At 49.8% G+C, this 20,546-nt stretch overlaps 1 protein-coding gene across 1 annotated transcript; it reads left to right on the top strand.

Annotated features, from left to right (window-relative positions):
• Positions 1 to 4,020: 4,020 nt before the first annotated feature.
• Positions 4,021 to 16,246, top strand: GFI1 (growth factor independent 1 transcriptional repressor). The gene is made up of 7 exons (XM_052666552.1): positions 4,021 to 4,425; positions 5,557 to 5,766; positions 5,883 to 6,089; positions 10,507 to 10,922; positions 11,013 to 11,150; positions 12,614 to 12,779; positions 14,876 to 16,246. Exons 2-7 carry the CDS (start codon positions 5,652 to 5,654, stop codon positions 15,052 to 15,054), a joined length of 1,221 nt encoding a protein of 406 aa, XP_052522512.1. The 5' UTR covers positions 4,021 to 4,425; positions 5,557 to 5,651; the 3' UTR covers positions 15,055 to 16,246.
• Positions 16,247 to 20,546: the final 4,300 nt, after the last annotated feature.

Genomic DNA, 20,546 nt, shown 5'->3' with positions numbered 1-20,546 from the left:
GTGAGTGTTAAAAAGTTAAAATCATGTGAACACAGAAGTTAGCCTCAATATGTGCATATTCAAGAATTCTGAATTTTGATAGTGTCATACACAGTTTCCATTTAAACTCTCTGTTTGGTAGTAAAAAATGGTTCTGTTTGCCCGGTCTCATAATCAAATACTTCCATTAGCTACAAAAGCTTGAACGTTTACTTTTTTGTTTTTGTTGTTCCTTCCTGTACCTTGCAAAGGTGCAACTATTTTAGGATCTGATAGCGTGGGCTGTTGTGCTCAAAGGAGGGCTGCGAAGATGGAGAAGGCTCTAGAAGGCAAGGCATGTGAGGACTGGCTGCAGTCACTGGGATTGCGCAAAGCAGAGCCGACGGAGGGGAGGCTTCACGGTGTGCAGCTCCTCACAGGGAGCAGAGGGGCAGCGCTGAGCTCTGCTGACCCGAGGGAAGGGCGCGGAGCTGCGTCAGGGGAGGGGCAGCTGGGGGTGACAGACTCTGCACCAGAGGGCGGTGGGTGTGAAACAGGCTGCCCAGGGCAGTGGGCGCAGCACCAGGCTGCCCGAGTTCAAGGAGTGTGTGGGCAGTGCTCTCAGATGTACGGTCTGCTTTTTGGGTGGTCCTGTGCGGAGCCAGGAGCTGGACTCGATGATTCTTGTGAGTGCCTTCCAACTCATGATATCCCACGATTCTATGTTTTATCTTCCACTAAATGAAAATTTCAACTGTGAGTATAAATTCCTCTACCATTTTCACTAAAATAAATTCTTGTAAGACAACAAAAGAAAAGTGACTAGCACAAATTTTACAATACCACTTTGTAAATAATGTAATACTGTACTTAGTCACTATTCAGCTCTTTTGTGGAAAAGCAACACTGAAGAAAATGCATGGTTTTGTTCTGATTTTATGTAATCAGTGTTCTAAATAAAAGATGATGTTAGCAATTCTGAGAGAAATTTGATGCTCGTTCCAAATTCATACTTTAAAATCCAAAGTGGAGGAAAGATTTGTTAGTGTAAAATGTCCACAGTTTAGCATGGATGTGCTGCTACTGGATATGCTGCTAACTCCTGCAGAGACATCAAAGAAGTGTTGCACATTTTGAGAGAAGGCAAAGAATAGAGGACAGTGCAGATTTCCTAGGATGGTCAGTAGGCTCATCCTGGAGGCTAAAAAGAACAACCACCAACCAGCAAGCCATAATATCGAGCTTAGTACAATCTACCTGAAAATCGCAGTGTTTGGTTTAACTGTGCACCTGCTAAAGAATTTATGTGTGCTGAGATGGAATGCAAGAGTTCTGTAGAACCTGATGGATCTCTGGATTTCACGGTTCCATTTTGTTCTACAAAATACTCTTAACAGTATAATCATGTTGATACATTTTTTAAATTCTCTTTTTTAAGGGGGGGGATTTTTAAAATTATTTATTTATTTTTTTACAAACAAGTTCAAGAGAAGATAAATCAATGAAATAAACATATGCAGTAGCCATTAGAACCAGAGATTCTGAATGGTGGAATGAAAAGTGCACCATAAGTTGAGTTCCAACATAAATTCTAAATAGCATGATGTTTTATTTTGTTAGAGTGGAGAAAACATGCTAACATACATCTACTTAAACATACATAGTCAACCGATTGACTCAGATACAATCATACACGTACTTGATCCAAAATATAACACCTTAACACTTTCCCTTCCCAAGACTCAATACCTCATTTCAGAATCATGAAATACAAAAGCAATGCAGCACATTCTCGGAGTACATACACTGCTGCAGAAGCGACTGAAATTTCTGTTGTCCCACTCTAGGAACTAAAATTCCTAAGACAATTTTGCATAGTCTATGTTCCATAACGCACAGATTCAACTTCCAATCCAATCATGGGTTAGGCTGGGACTCCTAAAGACCATCCAGTCCAACTCCCTTGCCATGAGCAGGGACATCTTTCACCTCTGGATCAGGTTGGTCAAAGTCCAAACTGAACAATTTCAGTGGTGAGGCAAGCACTGCTTCTCTGGGCGATCCGGTCCAGTGTCCCACTACACGCAGCATTAGAGACATTCTCTTCATATCTAATAGCACAGGTAAGTTCTGGGCCCACTCCCTCGCAAAGCTGGAATGCTGTTTTTTTACCTCAACCTTCAACAACCCGGCTGGCCTACTGCCACTTTCTGTCTCTAGTTTGTGTTGGCAGAAATCATTACTCTGAGAGCAGCAGATGAAATTGCTTTTATTTCTCTAGTGAGTTGAAAAGTTACTATTGAAATTGTGAAGTCTGATGTATTTACAGCACATTCGTATGCCACAAGGAGAAAGACACAAAGGTACCGAGCAGCCGCTAGGAGAACAAAATAAAACAAAAATAGCACAATCAGCGGGAAATATAAAAAATGATGACACCTTTCCCAAGAGAATGCAAAGCACTACAAGTTAGCATGTGCTAGCAGCTTCTCCCAGTGAAAACGTTCTGGATAACAGAGATCTCAGCTTTCAATACACGGAAGTGTGCACCTTACTCATAAGTTCCCCATAGAATCACTGCTGCTGCTCCCAGTCCTGACTTCGACACGTGTAAAAACGCTTCTCCTCCCCTACCTGCATTCAGCTGCGTCCTCCTGCCACAGTCTCATCACTCCTGACCACGCAGATCCCATCTGCATCCCGTCACCCTTCCTTCCTTATCTGCTTTTCTTGCTTTAACGGACATCTCAGGCGGCTGCCGAGAGCAGCGCAACGCATTACGCCCAGGAGCTTTTCGCTCTTAGGCCTGCGCCTGTAATGGAATCTCGCACCGAACGCGCCCTCCTCCCGCGCTCTGCGGGTAACGGCCCGCCCCACACGGCCCCGTCTCGGCCCCTCACGGGAGCGCGGCCGCTTCCCGCCTCGACAGCCTCGCGCGGCCGCCGACGCACGTGGCGCGCGGCAGATTCGTGCCTCGGGCCGGGGCCCCGCACACCTCCGCGTGGCGGCACCACGGTGGCCACCGCCGTCCCGGAGCACTGCCGGCCGCTCCCGGCGACGGAGCTGCGTGCTGCCGGCCCGCGGGAGCCGCCGGGAGCGGCGGGAAGCGGATCAGGATATGGCCCGGTTCTGCGCTTCGCGGAACGAAGCCGCTCGCGTGCGCTCTCCTCGCACGTGTGAGAGAGCCGGCGCCGCAGGGCCAGCTGCCGTTCCGACGTGGCCATCCTTCCCGACGTGTCGCGCTGAGCAGCCGCTGCCCGGCCGTCGTAGCTGACGGGTGCCGCTGCCCGCAGCTCTCGTAGCGCTGTCACGCGGCGCCGCGCCTGAGGTGTGCGTGAGGCGGTGCGTGGCGCCCCGCAGCCCGGCCAGAACCGTGAGCGCTAACACTAATTACCGTTACGTTTTCCGTTGCCCTCATCGCACACAGCGCGGGCGCTGCCCCGCCAGACACCGAGCGCCCGGTCTCCCTGCGGACCCCTCGGGGGAGCGCCCGCTCCGCCGCGGCCCGCTCCCGGCAGCGCGGTGTGCCGCCGCGCTCGGCCCGGCCGGTTTCGGAGCGCGGGACGGTGTGAAACCCCGATTCCCTCCCGCGGGGCCGGGTACGGAGCCCAGAACCGCCTCGGGCCGACGGCGGCCGCAGCCGGGAGCCCCGACGCCCGCGGCCGTTCAGGAGCCGCCGCCCGCCGCCCGCCTGGCTCCGTCCGCGTTTGCCGTCGCCTTCCGACCGCTGTCAGGAGACGGCAGGCTCCGGGCGGGGCGGCTGGGGGATCTCGCCTACCCCTTCCATATTTAACCATTACCTAAAGCCGAGGGGAAATGAGCAAACCTCCAGGCTTGGGGCTTTAGGTATTTTCAGCGCCATTGGGCGTATTTATCCCGAAAGAGTTTTCCACAACAAGTTATTTCTGCTCTAGGGGAGGTCTCGGCGGCCCGGGCCCATCACGCGGCGCGGGGCGCCTTCCCGCCGCCGGGCTGAGGGGAGGGATCGGCCGGCCCGGCCCCGCCGGCGAGCCGTGTGGTGAACGTGTGAGCGGTGCGGAAGTCGGAGGGGATCCAATAATAGCGCAGATAGACGCGTGCGAGCTCCGCGGCGCAGCCCGGAGCGACGAGGCGCCCGATGCCAGGGCGACACCTCGGTGGCACCGCAGCGAGCCCAGCGCAGCGGGACACTGCAGGGAAAAGCGGGCAGAAGGCAGCGGGGCTTATCTGCGGGGCTTCGCCTTTTTCTTTTCTATCTTTTGTCTTCGATGCAGAAGCTCCTAACGCTCAGGAAGTGGAATTTGTGGTTTTGGGGCCGAGCTCTGAAGGAGCACAGACAGAAAAAAAAAAAAAAAAAAAAAAAAAAAAAAAAAACGCAAAAAAACAAGCGAAGCAGCACCGCTCCTCACAGGGAGGCTAAATTTACCGTCACCCAACGAACGGGCTGCAGCCTCGGCTGCCACCCGGCTCCCCTCGTCCTCCGCATGGGTAAGCGAGTGAGCGTGCCGCCCCGCCCGCCTCGGGGGCAGCGCCTCTCCTCGGGCCGCGGCCTCGCGCTCCCTCAGGCCGCGCGATGCCCTCAGGCCGAGGCGGGGGCGGGGAAGGGAGCAGGGGCAGGGGCAGGTGCGGCGGCGGAGCGGCGGCCCGCGCCGGGGCCGGGTGGACCGGGGGTCCTCCCTTCTCTCGGGGCCCGGCTCCTGCCCGGCAGGCTCCGGCCTCGGGCAGCGGGGCGGGGGCGACCGGCGGCGCCCGAGGGCTTTCGGAGGGAAAAGTGCCGGGTCCAGACGGAGCCCCCAGCGGCCTCCGCCGTCGGGGCGTGCTGCCCGTCGCCCCCAGCTCGAGGCTGAGGCACGGCGCGGGCCGGCCGGGGCGGCGACGCTCCGAGCGGTGCCCGGGGGGCGGTGCCTGGCGGCGGCGCGGGGTGGCCCCGCGGAGGTGGTCGCTGCGTTCGGGCCGCTCCGCTCCGCTGCTCTTGGGCGAACCCGGGGCGGCTCTAGGGAGCGGTCACGGCAGGACCCCCCTAGTTCCCGAAAAGAACTGAACGGCCGCGATCTAACGGGCTTCTGGCGGTGACAGGTGCAGCGAGGGCGGCCGAAGCTGAGCTCGGCCCTCCGCTGTCGCCCGGGAGCGGCCGCGCCCCGCTCGCTCCTCGCGGCGCCGGCGGGAGGTTTTCCCACCTCGCCCTCTCCCCTCCCCGGCTTTCGGTGCCCGCAGCTGCACGCTGCCGCGCCAACAGCTGCGGCTCGCTGAGAGGTTCCGTTGTGTTCGTTTTCGCCTTATCGCAGCGGCACAGTGAATCGCTCCCTCCGACGGTACGGCTCCTGCCCGCCGTCAGGCTAACGCCGTCGCCCCGCAGCGATTCCCCTCGTGCCCACCGTGCCGCCCCCAGCGGTCTCCGCGCGGTGCGCGGCTGCAGCCGTTGCCCGCTCGGCCGTCGGGGCCGCCTTCCCCGACCGGGCGGCCCCGGGGGTGGCGGGAGCTGAGAAACCGCGCTCCGGGCATCCCGGGGTTGGGCGGGGGGGGGACGGGGGACGCGGCCACCTGCGCGCCGCCCCCAGCAAGCGGCCCCTCCCGGCCTGCGGCCCCGGCCCTCAGCGGCGGTTCGGCGCCTCCCTGCAGGTCACCTCCCCGCCGCCGCCCCGCGGGAGACTCGGAGGTGAGGCTCGCCGCGCCCGGCGCTCGGAGACGGAGGGTGGCCGAGGCAGTACCCCACCATGCCGAGGTCCTTCCTGGTGAAGAGCAAGAAGGCACACAGCTACCACCAGCCCCGCTCTGCCGACGAGGACTACAGCCTGCGGCTGGAGACGGTGCTGGCCCAGATCTGCGCAGGTAGGAGCTCGCCCTTAGAGGGGCGGCCCCGGAGCCCAGCAGCGGGCGCGGGGCAGGCGGGGAGGGGGTGGCCGGCCGGGCTCCGCTGAGCTCCTCTCCCCTCCCGCTCCCCGCAGACAGCAAGATCCCCGAGGGCGCGGGGCTATGCCGCACCGTCCTCCCCGACCCGGAGCCGTCGCAGGGCCGCTTCTCCCCGGAGTCCCACCTCACCGAGGCTGCCGATGGCACCTCCGAGTCGGCGCCCAGCTGCGAAGGCAGCATCTGCGACAGGGTGTCCGAGTTCGGAGATTTCTGGAGACCGCCCTCGCCCTCCGTTTCTCCAGGTAGGAGCGGGGCAGCAGTGCCCGGCGGGCTCCGGCAGCGCTCCCGTGTCCGCGTTCTCCGGCCACCGTCTAAAACGAGTGGAAGGACAGATTTGCCTTTTCCCACTCGTTTTCGTGTTGTCTCTCTCGGGTTGCTTTTCCAGACGCGCTCCCCCGGCTAAGGGAGACGCACGTTACGGTCAGGCGGTATGGGAGTTGTATTTTTATTGTCATTTCTTTTTGATTAATTGCTGAAGGCAGCCGATTATGTTTTGAAGGTCTCGGCGTTTTCTTACAGGGTCCTGGTACATGGCCTTAGTGGATAAATATATTTTAAGGCAGTAAACGTAACTACTAGGCTATCTTTTTGCCTGTAGTGAACAGCAGAGACTCTGTGTTTTGGACTGCCTGCTTGATGTTTTCCCGAACTCCCTTTGAGGTTATTTCTTGTCTATAAAAAGAAGAGGATCTCTCCCTCTTTTTTTTTTTCCATTTTTTCTTTTCCTTTCTTTTCCTTTCTTTTCCTTTCTTTTCCAAAACTACATTCATGAAACAACCAGATGAAACTAATGACGGTCAGATTTAAACAACCTGGATCCAGAAAACTCACACTTAGGGCTGCAGCGTCTGTCTCCAGCTCCCTTGTCCTGCTTTTGATGTGGTTGGAGCAGTAGGAGATGCTGTCCCCAGCCTGGCATGAGTACTTATCTCATTTAAAAATACCACTTTGTCATTTTATAACAAAAATATGTATATACAAAACCTACTTTTTATTGCCTGGGTTAAAAAGTGACAGCTGAAAAAAGAACAATTTCTATCTTAGCAAAGGAAAAATTGTCTCAGCTTTTCAAAATGACAGCAGATGCCTGCAAACGAATACTTGGTCCTATTTCCCCACTGATTTTCCGACTTCATTTTATAGTGTCCTTGCATATCAACAGCTGATTGTAATGATGAGGACTTGCATTTCTAAAGCTCACCAGTCCCTTAAGAAAGCTTCATTTGAACATTCCCTGAAAGAATGCTGATAAGTGTTGTTACAGCTACAGAACAGTTCAGGTCCTGCAAATGACGGAAGGCAGGAATACGGCAGTCTCTCTTTTGCTAGTATTTCTTCTCAAAGCACAGTGATGTATAATTTTTATTCTTACCAATTGTTCTCCTCATTCCCCTAATAATACCGTTTTCACAAGATATCTAAAAGGCAGATACAAAATGAGCAGCTATTTACCAGGGCTGCTCTGCCTTTGCCTTCTCCCCGCTCCTTTCTTCCCTTGAATTATAGCTGCCTGCTGACCGTTTGGGTTACCTGGGAAAGGTATCTGCAAAATGACAGTAGCATCCCCAGATCAAGGTTTTTCAGAAGAGGGGCACAGTCCTGGAACTGTTTGATTCACGTGGGATAATTGAAGGTTTGGGACTCCCTATGCTGGCATGAAAAAGCATCATTAATCTAACCTTGGTGCATTGAGAGAGGTGCTGTCAAGGATCAAGGCACCAGCAGGAGGGTTAAATAGGTGGGCTTCCTTTCTCAACTTTCCCAAATCCCTGCTGTCCAGCTGCCTTGTCAGATTCGGCGTAAAACTGGAATTTGTGCCTATGTCACTTCTGCGAGATGTGCTGGTGAGATGCTGGATTTTTGAGATTGTGTTTGTCTGTGTGTTTCTGTGCTTCTAAGGCAGTTCAGCTGAGAAATGATGTTTGTAAATCATGCGTAGGGCAGGTGCAGTGAGCAGTACTGTCACCTCCTCATCCCCAGGAGTGAACGTGGATGCTTTGTTGTGCAACGGAAGACAGTCTTGAGATCTGTCTTTGAATGCAGTGCTGCCAGTGCAGGAGGGCTGGCACAGATACAATGCAGTACCTTTATAGAGTTAGCATTCTACATACATTGACTGCATTAATGCAGATCACTGTGTTATTTAACCTCACTTTCTATGTAGGCCTGTAATCACGTGTGTTTTCATATACAGAAGGTGCCTGATAACTCTGTACAACAGTACAAAGGCATTGCTTGATGAATCTCTTGGTGCTATAGTCTTGAAGGGACTTTTATTGGATGTAACAGAGTTGTCACTCAGGGATCATGGTGATTTTTGTTCTGTGGAAGAGGACACTTGAATCAATTCCCAGTCATTTCAGGTAGAGTTTGTCTTGTCATCCAATAAAGAGTGCTGATGTTTCTCCTCCCAGGGGCTGCACGGAACTGCTAGGAATGGAGAGGAGGAAGAGTGTCTGTCTCTACCATTCACTCTCTGGAGGGCTGTGAAGCAGAGGAGAGGCAGAGATAGCAGTGTCTTTTGTTTGTAGTGTGACATAGATGGTTTGATGCTGGATGTGGGGCTTGGATGCCTTGAGCTTGCCCTTGGGAAGTATAGCGTGAGTGGCTCCCCTGCACTTGTGCCTGCAAGGTCTTTAAACCATGTGAGGTGATGGAAGGAACGCTGCACACAAACTGACATGTGGTGCAGTGTCTACTGTGTCCAGTGTTGCCAATTCCAAGGGCTCAAAAATTAGGTCATTCTTTTGTCCCCCATCCCTCAATGGACTGGCTTGAAAATCAAAATTGTAAGAAATACCTTATGGATATTCAATTCTAGTGTTGAAATATTTACGGTTTATTTTTTCATGCTTTTTCTTTACGGTCTGGGCTAGTAGTTGATTTTAAGGGGAAAAAAGTAGTTACAAGAGCTAGAAAACAAAAGGAAAGCTGTGCGATGAAATCATGCAGTTTCAAGAGCTGGGGCTTTAAGATAGTTCTGAATCTTGCGATAAAATCGTGAGACATGACAACACTGAAACTGGTTGCAAGACACAAGATAGATGATGTGATGCTGACCACAACTTTGCAGTCAGTGCAGAACAGGAAAAATCATGCTTAGCACCATGTCAGCTAATTTGATTTCATCTCTCTGTTCAGATGTCCCAGTTGATACGTGTGCTTCTATTCCCAACTGAAATACTAGTACTTTATTGGAAAAACCTGAGTCTATTAACATATGAAGCTACATAAAAGAAACAAGAATTGAAAACTCGATTTCTGATGTATTTTCAGTCTTTTCTGTAATCCTCAATGGTCATTTGTCTACCTGAATGGGTAGCCTAATGCTTCCTGCCTCTCTTCCTTATCCCACTCCCAGTTGTCTTTTTTTTTGCTGAAGACTGATAAAGCTGTGGAATCTGTGAAGCTGGCAAGAATGAAAAAATCAAACAATTGTGAGCATGCAGGTTTTTGGGTAAGGGAAGCAATTCTGCTAAACAAAGTGGTAGGGAGTGCCAATATTTTTGTGAAGGCATCAGCGTTTCACCAGTTAATTTATTAATGCTTTTTTTAGTTCACTACTGTATTTGTCCAGTGGAGACATTTGACTCTCCCAGCTCTGCTGCCTTTTGTGAGAAAGAGTGAAAGCAGCACACCTTGGACACAAATCACCACCTCTGGCAGCCACAGTTGGGATCTGATACCTCATATTCCCTGCATAACTGTGTTTTCTCCATACCCTGAGTGTTCGTGCCTTCGTACACTGATCTCTGAGACTGTTTTCCTGCCATTACATCAGTCTCTGCTAAAGCAAGTGGGATAGATCTTATGCCTACCCCCTTGGTCAGATGCTGTTGCCAAAGGTGAGGCTGTTACAGACAGCTGAAGTCACCTGAGCTTGTCTTGGTGGAAGATAGCTTTGATTATGGCTGATAGGAAAATCTCTTTGTCCTTCAATTTTTAATGCAGTGTATCCCAATAATTTTTATAATGCGTTTATGAGCTCGGTATTTTCAGTGCACTCAGTGTCTTTATACAGAGAAATGTGAAAGAACTATGATTTTATTTCAGACAATTTTATTTTATTTTTTTTCCCTGAAAAGGTGAGGCATGAAATTCAAGCACTTCAGAAGCTGTTTTCTGTTTCGCTTATTTTTTTTGCCAGTAACAGGCAGTTATGGCACGAAGTTGAGAGACTGGATTTGGGCATTGCATTGTGCAACAAACAATTTTTAGTTCTGTTGTGCAGGTATACATCTCAGCACGTTTGCTTCTTCTGGCAGCTCCATAAAGTCATTTCTGGGTGAGTGTGACCTGCACTAAACTTAAATATTTGGACTGTTGGCTTTGATGCTCAGCTTGGAATATAGTAAGTATATTTTTCTGAGGAGCAACAGATAAAACCAAAGGAAGTTGCAGGCAGAGTTGTTTAGTATCTCAACAGTCAGATCAGTATGTATGCACCTGGGCACCCAAAGATGGAGGTGGTTGCTTTGAATTATTTGATTGGGGTAGCAGGTGAGGAGTTAGTGGATGCACCGACCCTACTGAATAATGTAAAATGTATAAAAAGCAGTTTAGGCTCTGGTACAAACCTGGGTACTGGGCCAATTCTGCCTCATGATGGTGGCTACACTGTAAAAGTACACTAATTCCCACGGCCTTGTGTTTCCACAGCCTCAGAGCGATCTGTGTGTCCATCCCTGGATGAAGCACCTCCCTTCTCGGTGCCCTTCAAACCATACACATGGAGCAGCCTGGGAGGCTCTGAGCTGAGGCACCTCGTGCAAAGCTACCGGCCCTGCCCAGCGCTGGAGCGAACTTCAGCCTTGAGGCTCTTCTGCGAGCGGGGCTCAGAGCCCACCCTCTATGGTGCAGAGTGTAGCTCTTCCCTTGGACTTTATGGTGATTTTGGCTCCCCAGGCCCAGGGCTGTTTGAGCGGCCTCCAGCAGCAGCACCCGGACTCTATAGTGAGGCACAGACTGGGCTGCAGCAGGAGAAGGGACCTGGTGGCCTCAAAGTGGAGTCGGACCTCTTGTGCCGCCCTTTGCTCATTAGTGCTGGCTCTTACAAGTGTGTCAAGTGCAGCAAGGTAGAGACCCCTTTCTCCCACGCTGGTTATGACTGTTCCCCGGCCCCTTTTCCCTGGCTAACCTGACCCTGCCTGCTCTCTCCCTTTCAGGTCTTCTCCACACCACATGGCCTCGAGGTACACGTGCGCCGTTCACACAGTGGCACAAGGCCTTTTGCCTGTGACATGTGTGGCAAGACCTTTGGCCACGCAGTCAGCCTGGAGCAGCACAAGGCCGTGCACTCACAGGTGAGAGCAGGGCAGACTGCCAGGATGAAAGTGGGAAGGCCAGGGCCAGCTGCTTGCTTCAGCAGGCACTGGGAGGGCCATGAAGGCAGTGACAGAGCAGTAGGGTGTTTAAACTGAGAGGAAGAAAGCATAGTGGGGATGCAGGGTGCACTTGTGGGTGAAGAGTATGATGGTAAGCAGAGTAAAGGGTGGGCAGCTAGCAAGCAAAGGAAGAATAGGAACAAGTTGACAAATCACAGAATACTGACTTTGTTTCCATTCCCTTGACCTTGTGTGTGTCTGTATTAAGCAATGGGCTCTTTTGGCACTCCAGAAGTAACGGATAATAAATAATAAATTTTCGTTCTCTGAGCTGGAAACTGTGAGCAGGGTGTGGACTTTGTTAACGGCTAAAGCAAGTCACTGTGCTTTCTTCAGACACAGCTCTCTATATTTTTTTCTCCTCCCTCTCCACCAAAGAAGTGAATCTTCCCTTGTTGGTAGTCATTGTGTCCATGCAGGGAACATCTGAAAGACCAGTCAGGTATAGAGCACGGACTTCATCCGTCTCGACACCCTCTGAGTCACACACCAAAAGAATATGGTAGTTAATTTTGGTAGGAGTATTTGTAACATTTTCCATCTGCTGATATTGTTCCATACTTCCCCTTCACCCACCCACTTAACCTGGCAAATCTTCCTTCCTCAGATTGGGTTTGGGAGGATAGAATTACAGCAGTGTTTGTTTGCTGTCTTATTTACAGTTGCATGAGCGTGCATCAGCAGAGTGCACAATGAAGAGAAATATCTCATCACCCATTAAATAATGTTGAAAAGAGCAATACTACAAAGTAAATCCAAGGAGGGGAGAAAATTTCTGGGAGTGTGCATAAAAAGCCAAATAAGGTGCCTATATTAAGCATAGCAGGAGGAGGCAGTTGTAATGGGAGTTAAAGAAAAAGATGACCTGTGGTGGAAGCATGTGATGGGGAGATTTGTGTTAGGGAAAGGAGACACAGCATTTAGTGCATTTAGTTAGATTTGTCGAAGCAGTAAGCCAAAAAGCTCTTTTCCCCAGGTGTCCTAGGTACCTTTCACTTAATTATAATGAAAGTAGAAATATGCAGTTAGTCATTAAGCTTCCAGCACAAATCCAGCCACAGAGATTTCCCCAGAGAGCCACTCAGACCTCAGCACCCACTTTCCTGTGTAGAGTGCACTTTGAACAGTGCTGCAGCTGCTGCTCTTCCCAGTGGAATGATCATGGGTCCATGTTGAAATGTGCAGGCAGTGGGAAAGGGTTCATTATCTTTTTCTTTATGCAACACTGTCATGCTGGTTTTAGCATCTCCTCAGGCCGGCTTTCTGGAGATGCAGAAGTGCTTTCTAAGGCAGAAGGGCAACACTGATGTGCTGCTGGCCAGATAGCTGTGGGTTCTCTGGCATAGCATAATGTGGGTGTGTTTGGGCTCCTCTTTCTGCAGGAACGCAGCTTCGATTGTAAGATCTGTGGGAAGAGTTTTAAGAGATCTTCCACTCTGTCCACCCACCTGCTTATCCACTCGGACACCCGGCCCTATCCCTGCCAGTACTGTGGGAAGCGGTTCCACCAGAAATCTGATATGAAGAAACACACCTTCATTCATACAGGTAAGCCTTGCAGCTGCTGCTGTTCAGCCTCAACTACAGGGGCAGGTCTCTGAAGTGGTCCCTCTGCAGCAGCCTGTTCCTCTTCAGCTGGAACAGCATATGTACCTTCCTGTGCTTCTCATGGCCCTGCTGTGGTTCACGCTATCTGAGCTCTACTTGTGCAAATGAGGGTGATTTGAATGTGGTTTCATGAACAGCAGCTGCAAAATAACCCAAATCCTCGCAATCCAATCAGTGTTCCCTTAATAGGATCTACCGATGTTTATTTAAACGGCTTTTGTGTAAGATGATTTGTAGAGTATTATATTCTTGTGGCCTTGATTTACAGCTGAGGTCCCTGGAAAATGATAGGTGAATTTGACTGCAGCATCTCTTTATACAGGATCTACCAATTTACAGTAGGAACAAGCGGAGACTCCTCCTCCAGGTCAAACAGTAAACTGGCGGTCCCAGGGTCCAAATCTTAGTCTAAATATTTGTTCAGAGATTGATTGTCTGCACTTCCACCCGGACTTTCTGAGAAAGGACTGCAGCCTGATACAGAATGGAAAGAGAGGTGCAGAGTTCTCAAGTTTCACTGTTAGTAATAAACATGGAAACTAATAAAGAGCAGGTGAATCACAAAAGGAAATTGTTCTAAAAATATTGCTCAGTGAGAAGGCAGGTTTATCAGAGATCTGTAAAAATAAATTTTACTTTACATACCTTCACCACATTCGTTTAAGGTAGAGGGAGATGAATGATGTGCGGGACACAGAAATATTTCTAGGCACAAAATAATAGTTGTAGTGGCTTAGCCCAAGGTTTGGATGACCAAAATCCTGGTTCCTGAGAGTGGAATATCAGCAGATATCAGGAGCGAAATATTGAAATGGTAAATATGCAGAAAGATGACATCATATGTAGTGCTGCTTGGTTGAGATTTTTCTAGATCACCAGCAGTGAACAATAATACCTAGAAAGATTCTCCACAAGATTACTGCTGAATGAAAGTATCTAGGAAGTGAAAAGTATTTCCATAGTAACTTTTTCAAATGAGATTTCAACCAAATTCCTAATGGGCCAAAATGTTCTTTAGATGATTATTCTGAGGTCACAAACTGTCTCTGGGCTGTTAATTGATAATATAGAACCAGAACCTTAATTGAGTTAGGGGAAATTTCTTATGCAGCATCCAGTTGCAAAATGTGCTGGAGGCTGAGTTCACACAGATTTTACTTTTCTAAGAATCTGATTTTCAAAAGTACAAACATTGCTTGTTGCTCCAGCTGAAGTTAGCAGGCTTCACAGGTGCAAAGCCATTCTGAAAATCAGGCTTGGTTTTGTGGTCGGGCTTCCCTTTTTTTCGTTATTTGATAGTAAACAGTATGGAAATGCACTGATATCCTGCTCCTATGGAGACCTGTGTAGCTGTGCCACTGACCTCTCTGTGAGAGAAGTTCAGAGGCTGGATTTATTCCCGTTTCCATTATTCGCCAGGAGGAGAACTTCAAGACTCGCTTGGAGAAACTGCTAGCCTTTCAGAGTGAGGACTAGAGGGAAGAGCTGATCACTGTGTGAACTCTGCCCCTCAGGCTCACTCAAGGGCCTCATCCTCCTTTGCAGGCAGGCCACAGCTCACTGATTTTGGCTTAGCAACATCCGTCAATCTATTCCACTTGCACCTAGGTTAATGCCATCATTGATGTCAGTCATCACAAGCTGGGGTCTTTCCAGGAATTCCTGATGTTTCTAGACAAAAAAAAAAAACAAAAAAAACAACAATTTAAGTCACACAGAGGCTGTGCAGCCAAATATCAGTGTGTTCACAAGCTGTTATGTCCTTAGAGCACTATTTGCTTCAAGCTGCTCCCAGGACTGTACTGGGGCAATGCAAGTACAGCCAGATCCTTGCCTGCTAAGCCACAGTGCAGGCACAGCTGATTACTCAAGGTGACCAACTGCATGATTTTAGTAAGAATGGCTTTCTTTTTGTAATCATGTAGGAACCACTTCAGTTAGCTCTGAGGCCCAGAATGCATTTCCTTATCTGCTCTGACCCTGAGTGTGCAGCATGTTACCCCTTTCACACCTTCTTTAACACCTTTTGCTTGCAGGTGAGAAACCCCACAAGTGTCAGGTGTGTGGAAAAGCCTTTAGTCAGAGCTCTAACCTCATTACTCACAGTCGCAAACACACAGGATTCAAGCCTTTTGGATGTGATCTGTGTGGCAAAGGCTTCCAAAGAAAGGTGGATTTACGGAGACACCGGGAGACACAGCATGGCCTCAAATGAGCCCTGCAATGCTGAAAGCACCTACAACACTAGGAGAACAGACTCCCTTGGCTTCCCCGCTGGACCTGAGCCCTGTCTGTATAACAGACCCTGGCATTAGCTTTCTGACCGGGAGCTTGGAGAGGAAAGAAGAGGACAGGGCCATGCATTGGCAGCTCAACCTACATGACTACAAGAATGGAAGTTAAAAGTCGGGGTTTCTATCTCTTGTCCTCTGTTTCTGAAATAACACTGGAAAATAAGTCTTTTAGATACAAAGCCTGTTACTCTGAAGATGGATAAGCTACCAAGTACCTGTAAGCTGGAAGGTATTTATCCCATGGCCAAGATAAAAATCCTAATGTTTTCAATACTATGAATTACTATGCACAGATACGTGGGTATGAACTGTGTTTACATAGTACTCGCAGAGAGTGGTCAGTAATGGCACAGGCAGTGCTTGCCTTGGTTGAGGATGCTGAAAGGATTCAGTCTTGGTTTCCTGTCAGGAAAGCCTAGGAGATCTGGATTGAAGTGTGCAGTTTGACATCTGGCTGTTTTTTAAGCTGAGGCACCAGCTTGGGCCTGCTTCTGCTCTCACTTATTCCGGTGTAAATTAAGAGTTGTATTGACAGTTAGGAGGAGACTCCTTTTACCTTCCAAAGCTATCTCTGTGGATAAGCAAGGCCTGGCTGTGTGTGTTTGAGGCTTGTGGAATTATGTCTTGCTACATCCACTGACGAAAAGGAAGCTTATGAAAGACAACTGGAAAAGCCAAAGCACAGAGTTATGCCTTATAACTAGAAAACCACCTAAGGACTGGTCCTGACTGAGAGCAGGGGCGTAGGGAAAGCAAAGACTTTCGATCCAGAAAAATTGTTGGCTTCTGCACTCAGTCTTGTTATAAATAACTGGAAAATAGCTACCCAATTGTGTCCTTTGTATATTTGTTTTTGTTCCCTTTTTTAAGTTTTTAAAGGGAGACTCACCTGAGGTGGGCAGGAATCAGTGTAAAACAGTAATTCACTGAATTTGCCTTAAATGACCCTGCATGTACCTCAGTTTAAAAAAAAAAAAAAAAAAAGCTGTTTTTACTTTGTTAACAAGTTTGTAAATGTCTAAATGTCTTATTTAGATTTTATGGAGTGTCTTAATGTTTATTAGTATGTATTTATTGGAACAATGTTTTAAATTAATAAACTATTGAAGATCATCCAGAGTGATCTTTGTTTAATGTGTGACTTCAACATATTATTGAATGTCGGCTGTTACAGATACACCACATCTAGTGATGGTCAGAGATACGGCATTCAAATAGGAAATGCAGGAACAACATAATTTGTGCAATGTATTTTGCAGAAGAGCTCTGGCGATTAAAGAACACCGGTGTCCTGCTTATGAATCCAGGTCCATTGATTTCAGTTAATCACTTAGCAATTTTGAAGGCTGGAGAATCCTATGGAATGTCACCATGAAACAGTTTAGTGGGAGAAGAGCCATTTTAAGTGTTTACATTTGAAATGTAGATTGCCAGAAGACCCTGTTTAGTGCAGGAGGAACTTGGATATCCTCTGAGATGAAATGTCTGTGCCAGGAGTTTTCAGGGACACCTGAGGACCAGGTGCATCGCTTACACGGTGTTGTGGTTTTATGATTCTTGTTATCAGTGGCCTGAATGAAGTCTCACCCCCACCGAGAGCTGCTGTGTGGGACATGTCAGAACTCCAGCATCAACTGGAGTCAGAAGTAGGATGGACAAGGAATTGCCTTTTGTCTGCCTTCCCTATTAGCAGGGCTTGCTGCACCTGGTGCTGCAGCTCTTGCAAAAGAGAAGGAGGAGGAAGACGGAAGGTCCCGGTGCATTTTACCAGCAGAGTTCTTTTGGTGCGCACATCACCTTGTACTCTATTTCTGATTTTGCTTGTGCCTTTATATTGAATAAAGCCTCATTAGACGCGTACAGGACCGCAGGCTAATAAGTGGTTGCAAGGTTAGTGTTGCTTTCTCCCTCTTTATCTCTTTTACGGGAGGAACATTTCCTTCAGTCACACGAGGACGCGGAGCAGCTCGAAAGGCGGCACGTGGCAATGCCGTGCACCTGCTCGGCGGCAGCCAGGTGTGGCAGAGCACTGCCGATCGCCGGGGTCCGGCTGGGAGCCCCGCAGGCGCGCTGTGGAGGCGGCAGCGCGCCGGTTCCCGCCGCCCTGAGGGCCGAGGCGCGGCGCTACCTGCCGCAACCGCAACGGCCGTCGCGGGGGCCGTGGTGCGGGCGCCGGGGGAGCCGCCGGCTGTTCTCAGCCCGCGCTAAGCCCGCTTCGTGGCGTTCGCGAACGCGGCAGTTCGGCGTAGGAAACGAAGTGGGCGCCTGGAGAGGCCCGGTGGTGCCCCGGGCCTTGCCCTGCCGTGCCCTGCCCGCGGCAGGCTTCGCGGAGCTGCTCGCTGCCCGGCGCAGGTAGGCCGGGGCTGATCCCGGAGCGCTCCGCGTTTCTCATGGGAATGCCGTTGCCGTGCACGAGTGCCGGCCGGAGGTACGGGGCGCCGCCTCGGTCTTCAGGAGTTCCTGTCCGGCCTCTGCCAGTGGGCAGCGTCGCTCCGCAGGCCTGAGCAGCCTCCGTTTCCAGCGCTCGACTTTAAAAACACGACAGCGCGGTGACCGCCCCAGCAAAGCGTCTCATTTTCAGATGAGGTAACTCGCACTGTGTGAGCCTTGCGCTGGCGAGCGCTGGGCCGTCGGGTGGCAGCGCCGTGTGCTGAGGATGTGGTTGGGTGCCCAGGTTGTCCTTCCAGAAAGGTTAGTTTCTGGGAAGAAAGGAACCCGGAGGTATTTTACTGGCCTAACTTTGTCGTCCTTTGGCGCGTCCGGACCCGCCGAGCCGCAGGCCCGAGCCCCTGCCGACCAGCGGTGTGTGGGAGCAGGGTCGTGCTGCTCCCAGTCCTGTGCGAGGCTGCTGCACTGCTGGCTGCTGAGAGCTGCCTGGGAAGCGGCCAGCTTGAAGTTGACTGCTTGAAATGAGTGGGGTGGAAAAACCTCTATCTGTGGGGAATCAGAACAGGCTACTGAGAGGCCGTAGTGCAAGTCTAAAGATTGGAAATATCTCTCTCGGTGTTATTACTGCGTGCCATTAAAAATACATTATGCATATTACGTGACTCATTATTCATGAAGCAGGTTCCATACCTTTTGTCTGCCAGAGTAACTGTAGAAAGGGTAAGGGGAGACACTGGAGCACACCTTTGTTTCTTTCTGTAAATTTTTAATAACACCTCTAGCTAACCAGTTGGTGAAGCTCAGTTCCTGCATAAAAGTGGAAAGGCAGAGCTATCTGCAGGATGACTAAGCCTTTCAGAAGCTAATTTGAGCTTGTGTTCATCCACACCAACAATGATTGAATTACCTATCAAATGTGCCGAGCTATCAGGATTCAGGGCATTGAAAAATGAGGTGAATTTATCTGATTGATTTCAAAGACGCAAGTGGAACAAGTGAATTTTTTTTTTTAAGTAAACATCTATTCCTTATAGATTTTATACATGTACTTTTGGCAAGCTAATGAATCTGTTGCTAATCCTCCAAAAGTTGTTTTGCCTGCCCAGAAAACAAGTGTATCAGATGGAATCAGAATGCTTTATCCAAACCAGTTAGCAGTATGAATTAATGCATGAGGCAGAAAGAAATCAGCTTATTAGGTTCCATCCTTATAGCGAGCAGAGATGTTTAAAATTAAAATATGCAAACATCATCTGTGCTTTCTATATAGTCAGTTTCCAAGAGCAGGTAACACTCAGATTGGATATTGCAACAGAAGGGAGAGCCCAGCTCTTCTGGGTCTTGCTCCTTCCTCAAGCAAAACTTGGTTGCAGTTGATGGGGGAGGAGGAAGAGGTTTCTAGAATAAGCCTTGGCTGAAAGATTGCGAGACTCGTGCAACTGTATTTGCAAGCTGTGCTTCTGTTACGTGTTGATAAAGAACTCCTCTGTTTTCTGCATTTTCTTTCCTTGAGAGGAGAAAAAACAGGTCTGTTGTGTCAAATTCTTTCCCAGCGTAACCCTGGTTCGCGTCAGGAATGGATTTTCCTTTATTTGGTCTTACTCTAAGCTTTACAGTGAAACATAGCTCGCCATATAGCGCTTTGAGAGAATTCTGATTTAGAAAAGCACTGAAATATGCATGCAAGTCAATTGAGCCCTTCTCTAGTAGGGACCTTGCTTATGAGATACCTGCTTGGAGTTAAAATTCTGGAGATTTTCCCTGCTGAAATCTACACCTCAGTCGAGTGCAGAGCCACGTCCTGCCTGCCGGGCAAATTTTCACCTGCAGCTGAAGTGACTTCTGAGGATGGCAAAGGCAGTATTTTTTTTTTTAATTGTCATTAGGACCGTGGTTACTTCCCAATGCTTTCTGCTCTGATTAATTAAGAAGTTGAAATGGATTTAAGGCCTGTACATGTCTGTAATGCATTGCAAAGCATTGTACATGGTGGGGAAAGGGAAGGTGAGGGGAGGAGAAAAAAAAGAAACAAGTCCCAGAAAATATCCTAAATATCATGCCAGTCTGTTATATACCAGGGGAGACTTAAGAAAACAGTGCAGACTAAGACAAACCTAGATTGAAAACCTGATGTCTTGCTAAAGGTTGACTTTTCTCCCTTTGCCTGTCACCCAGCCTCCGGGTACAGGACGCTGCCACACATGGGGTGCTCCCACACCCACTGTGGCCCAGCTTGCTGCTGCAGCAGTGCCAGGCTCCGCTCCTTGCCCCTGGCTTGCCCTGCCTGTGAGCAGCCTGGAGACCTGACAGGCTGGCAGCTTGCACCGCCTGCACCCTTGGGATGGCCAGTGTGTTCTGTAGAGTTAGTTACTGTAACAGCCAGCATTAATAGGAAATTAAGCTCCTCTGAGGCAATAGGCATTTCATTGTGATCTATCTATTTCTGTTTTACCCTTTCTGTTTTTCTTCTGTTGCCTTCTCCTCTCTGCAGCACGGCGATGTGCATGGAGCTCAGGAGAGCCACCGGCTTCGTGAAAGGAAGCAGGGAAGCCTCTTTTGCTGCCTGCTTCTCAGGCTGGGTCTGGCTTTGGGGGCTCCTGGTGCTGTTTCTGATGGGGTTTGACAATGGACTGATTCCTGTGGCCGTTCGGGGAGCGAGGCTGTTTGCCTCCTCTCCCAGATCCCAGGCGAGGGGGGAGATGTTCCTGCCTTCGCTTCCTTCCCACTTTCCCCAGCCAAGGTTGCATCACAACCATTTGCAGGGGATGGAAAAGACGGTTGCAGTTATGGGAGGAAGGGGTTTTATGCAAGTGGCTTGAGCTCTGTTCTTCTCTGAATACTGAATACCTTGATCTGAAACCTTTCGCTTGGTGTAGAATGGGACTCCAGCCAGACACTGGGCACAGAGGAGCACGTGCCTGATGAGTGTGAAGTGCCTCGAAGTGCCAGGCATCGCAGAGCACTGGGGAGATGCCTGGCTACTACTTCTCCCTTTTCAGAATGCTGTGGTTTGGTTTAACTGTGA

Source organism: Tympanuchus pallidicinctus, unplaced genomic scaffold, assembly GCF_026119805.1.
Source record: "Tympanuchus pallidicinctus isolate F22 unplaced genomic scaffold, pur_lepc_1.0 scaffold7, whole genome shotgun sequence".
Lineage (NCBI taxonomy): Eukaryota > Metazoa > Chordata > Aves > Galliformes > Phasianidae > Tympanuchus > Tympanuchus pallidicinctus.
This window is presented reverse-complemented; position numbering and strand designations above follow the sequence as displayed.

Excerpts from the sequence above, each read along its gene's own strand:
- GFI1 (XM_052666552.1), top strand. The coding sequence starts at position 5,652 with ATGCCGAGGTCCTTCCTGGTGAAGAGCAAGAAGGCACACAGCTACCAC. Across the intron at positions 5,767-5,882 it reads GCTGGCCCAGATCTGCGCAG|ACAGCAAGATCCCCGAGGGC; the intron begins GTAGGAGCTCGC and ends CGCTCCCCGCAG. Across the intron at positions 6,090-10,506 it reads CTCGCCCTCCGTTTCTCCAG|CCTCAGAGCGATCTGTGTGT; the intron begins GTAGGAGCGGGG and ends GTGTTTCCACAG.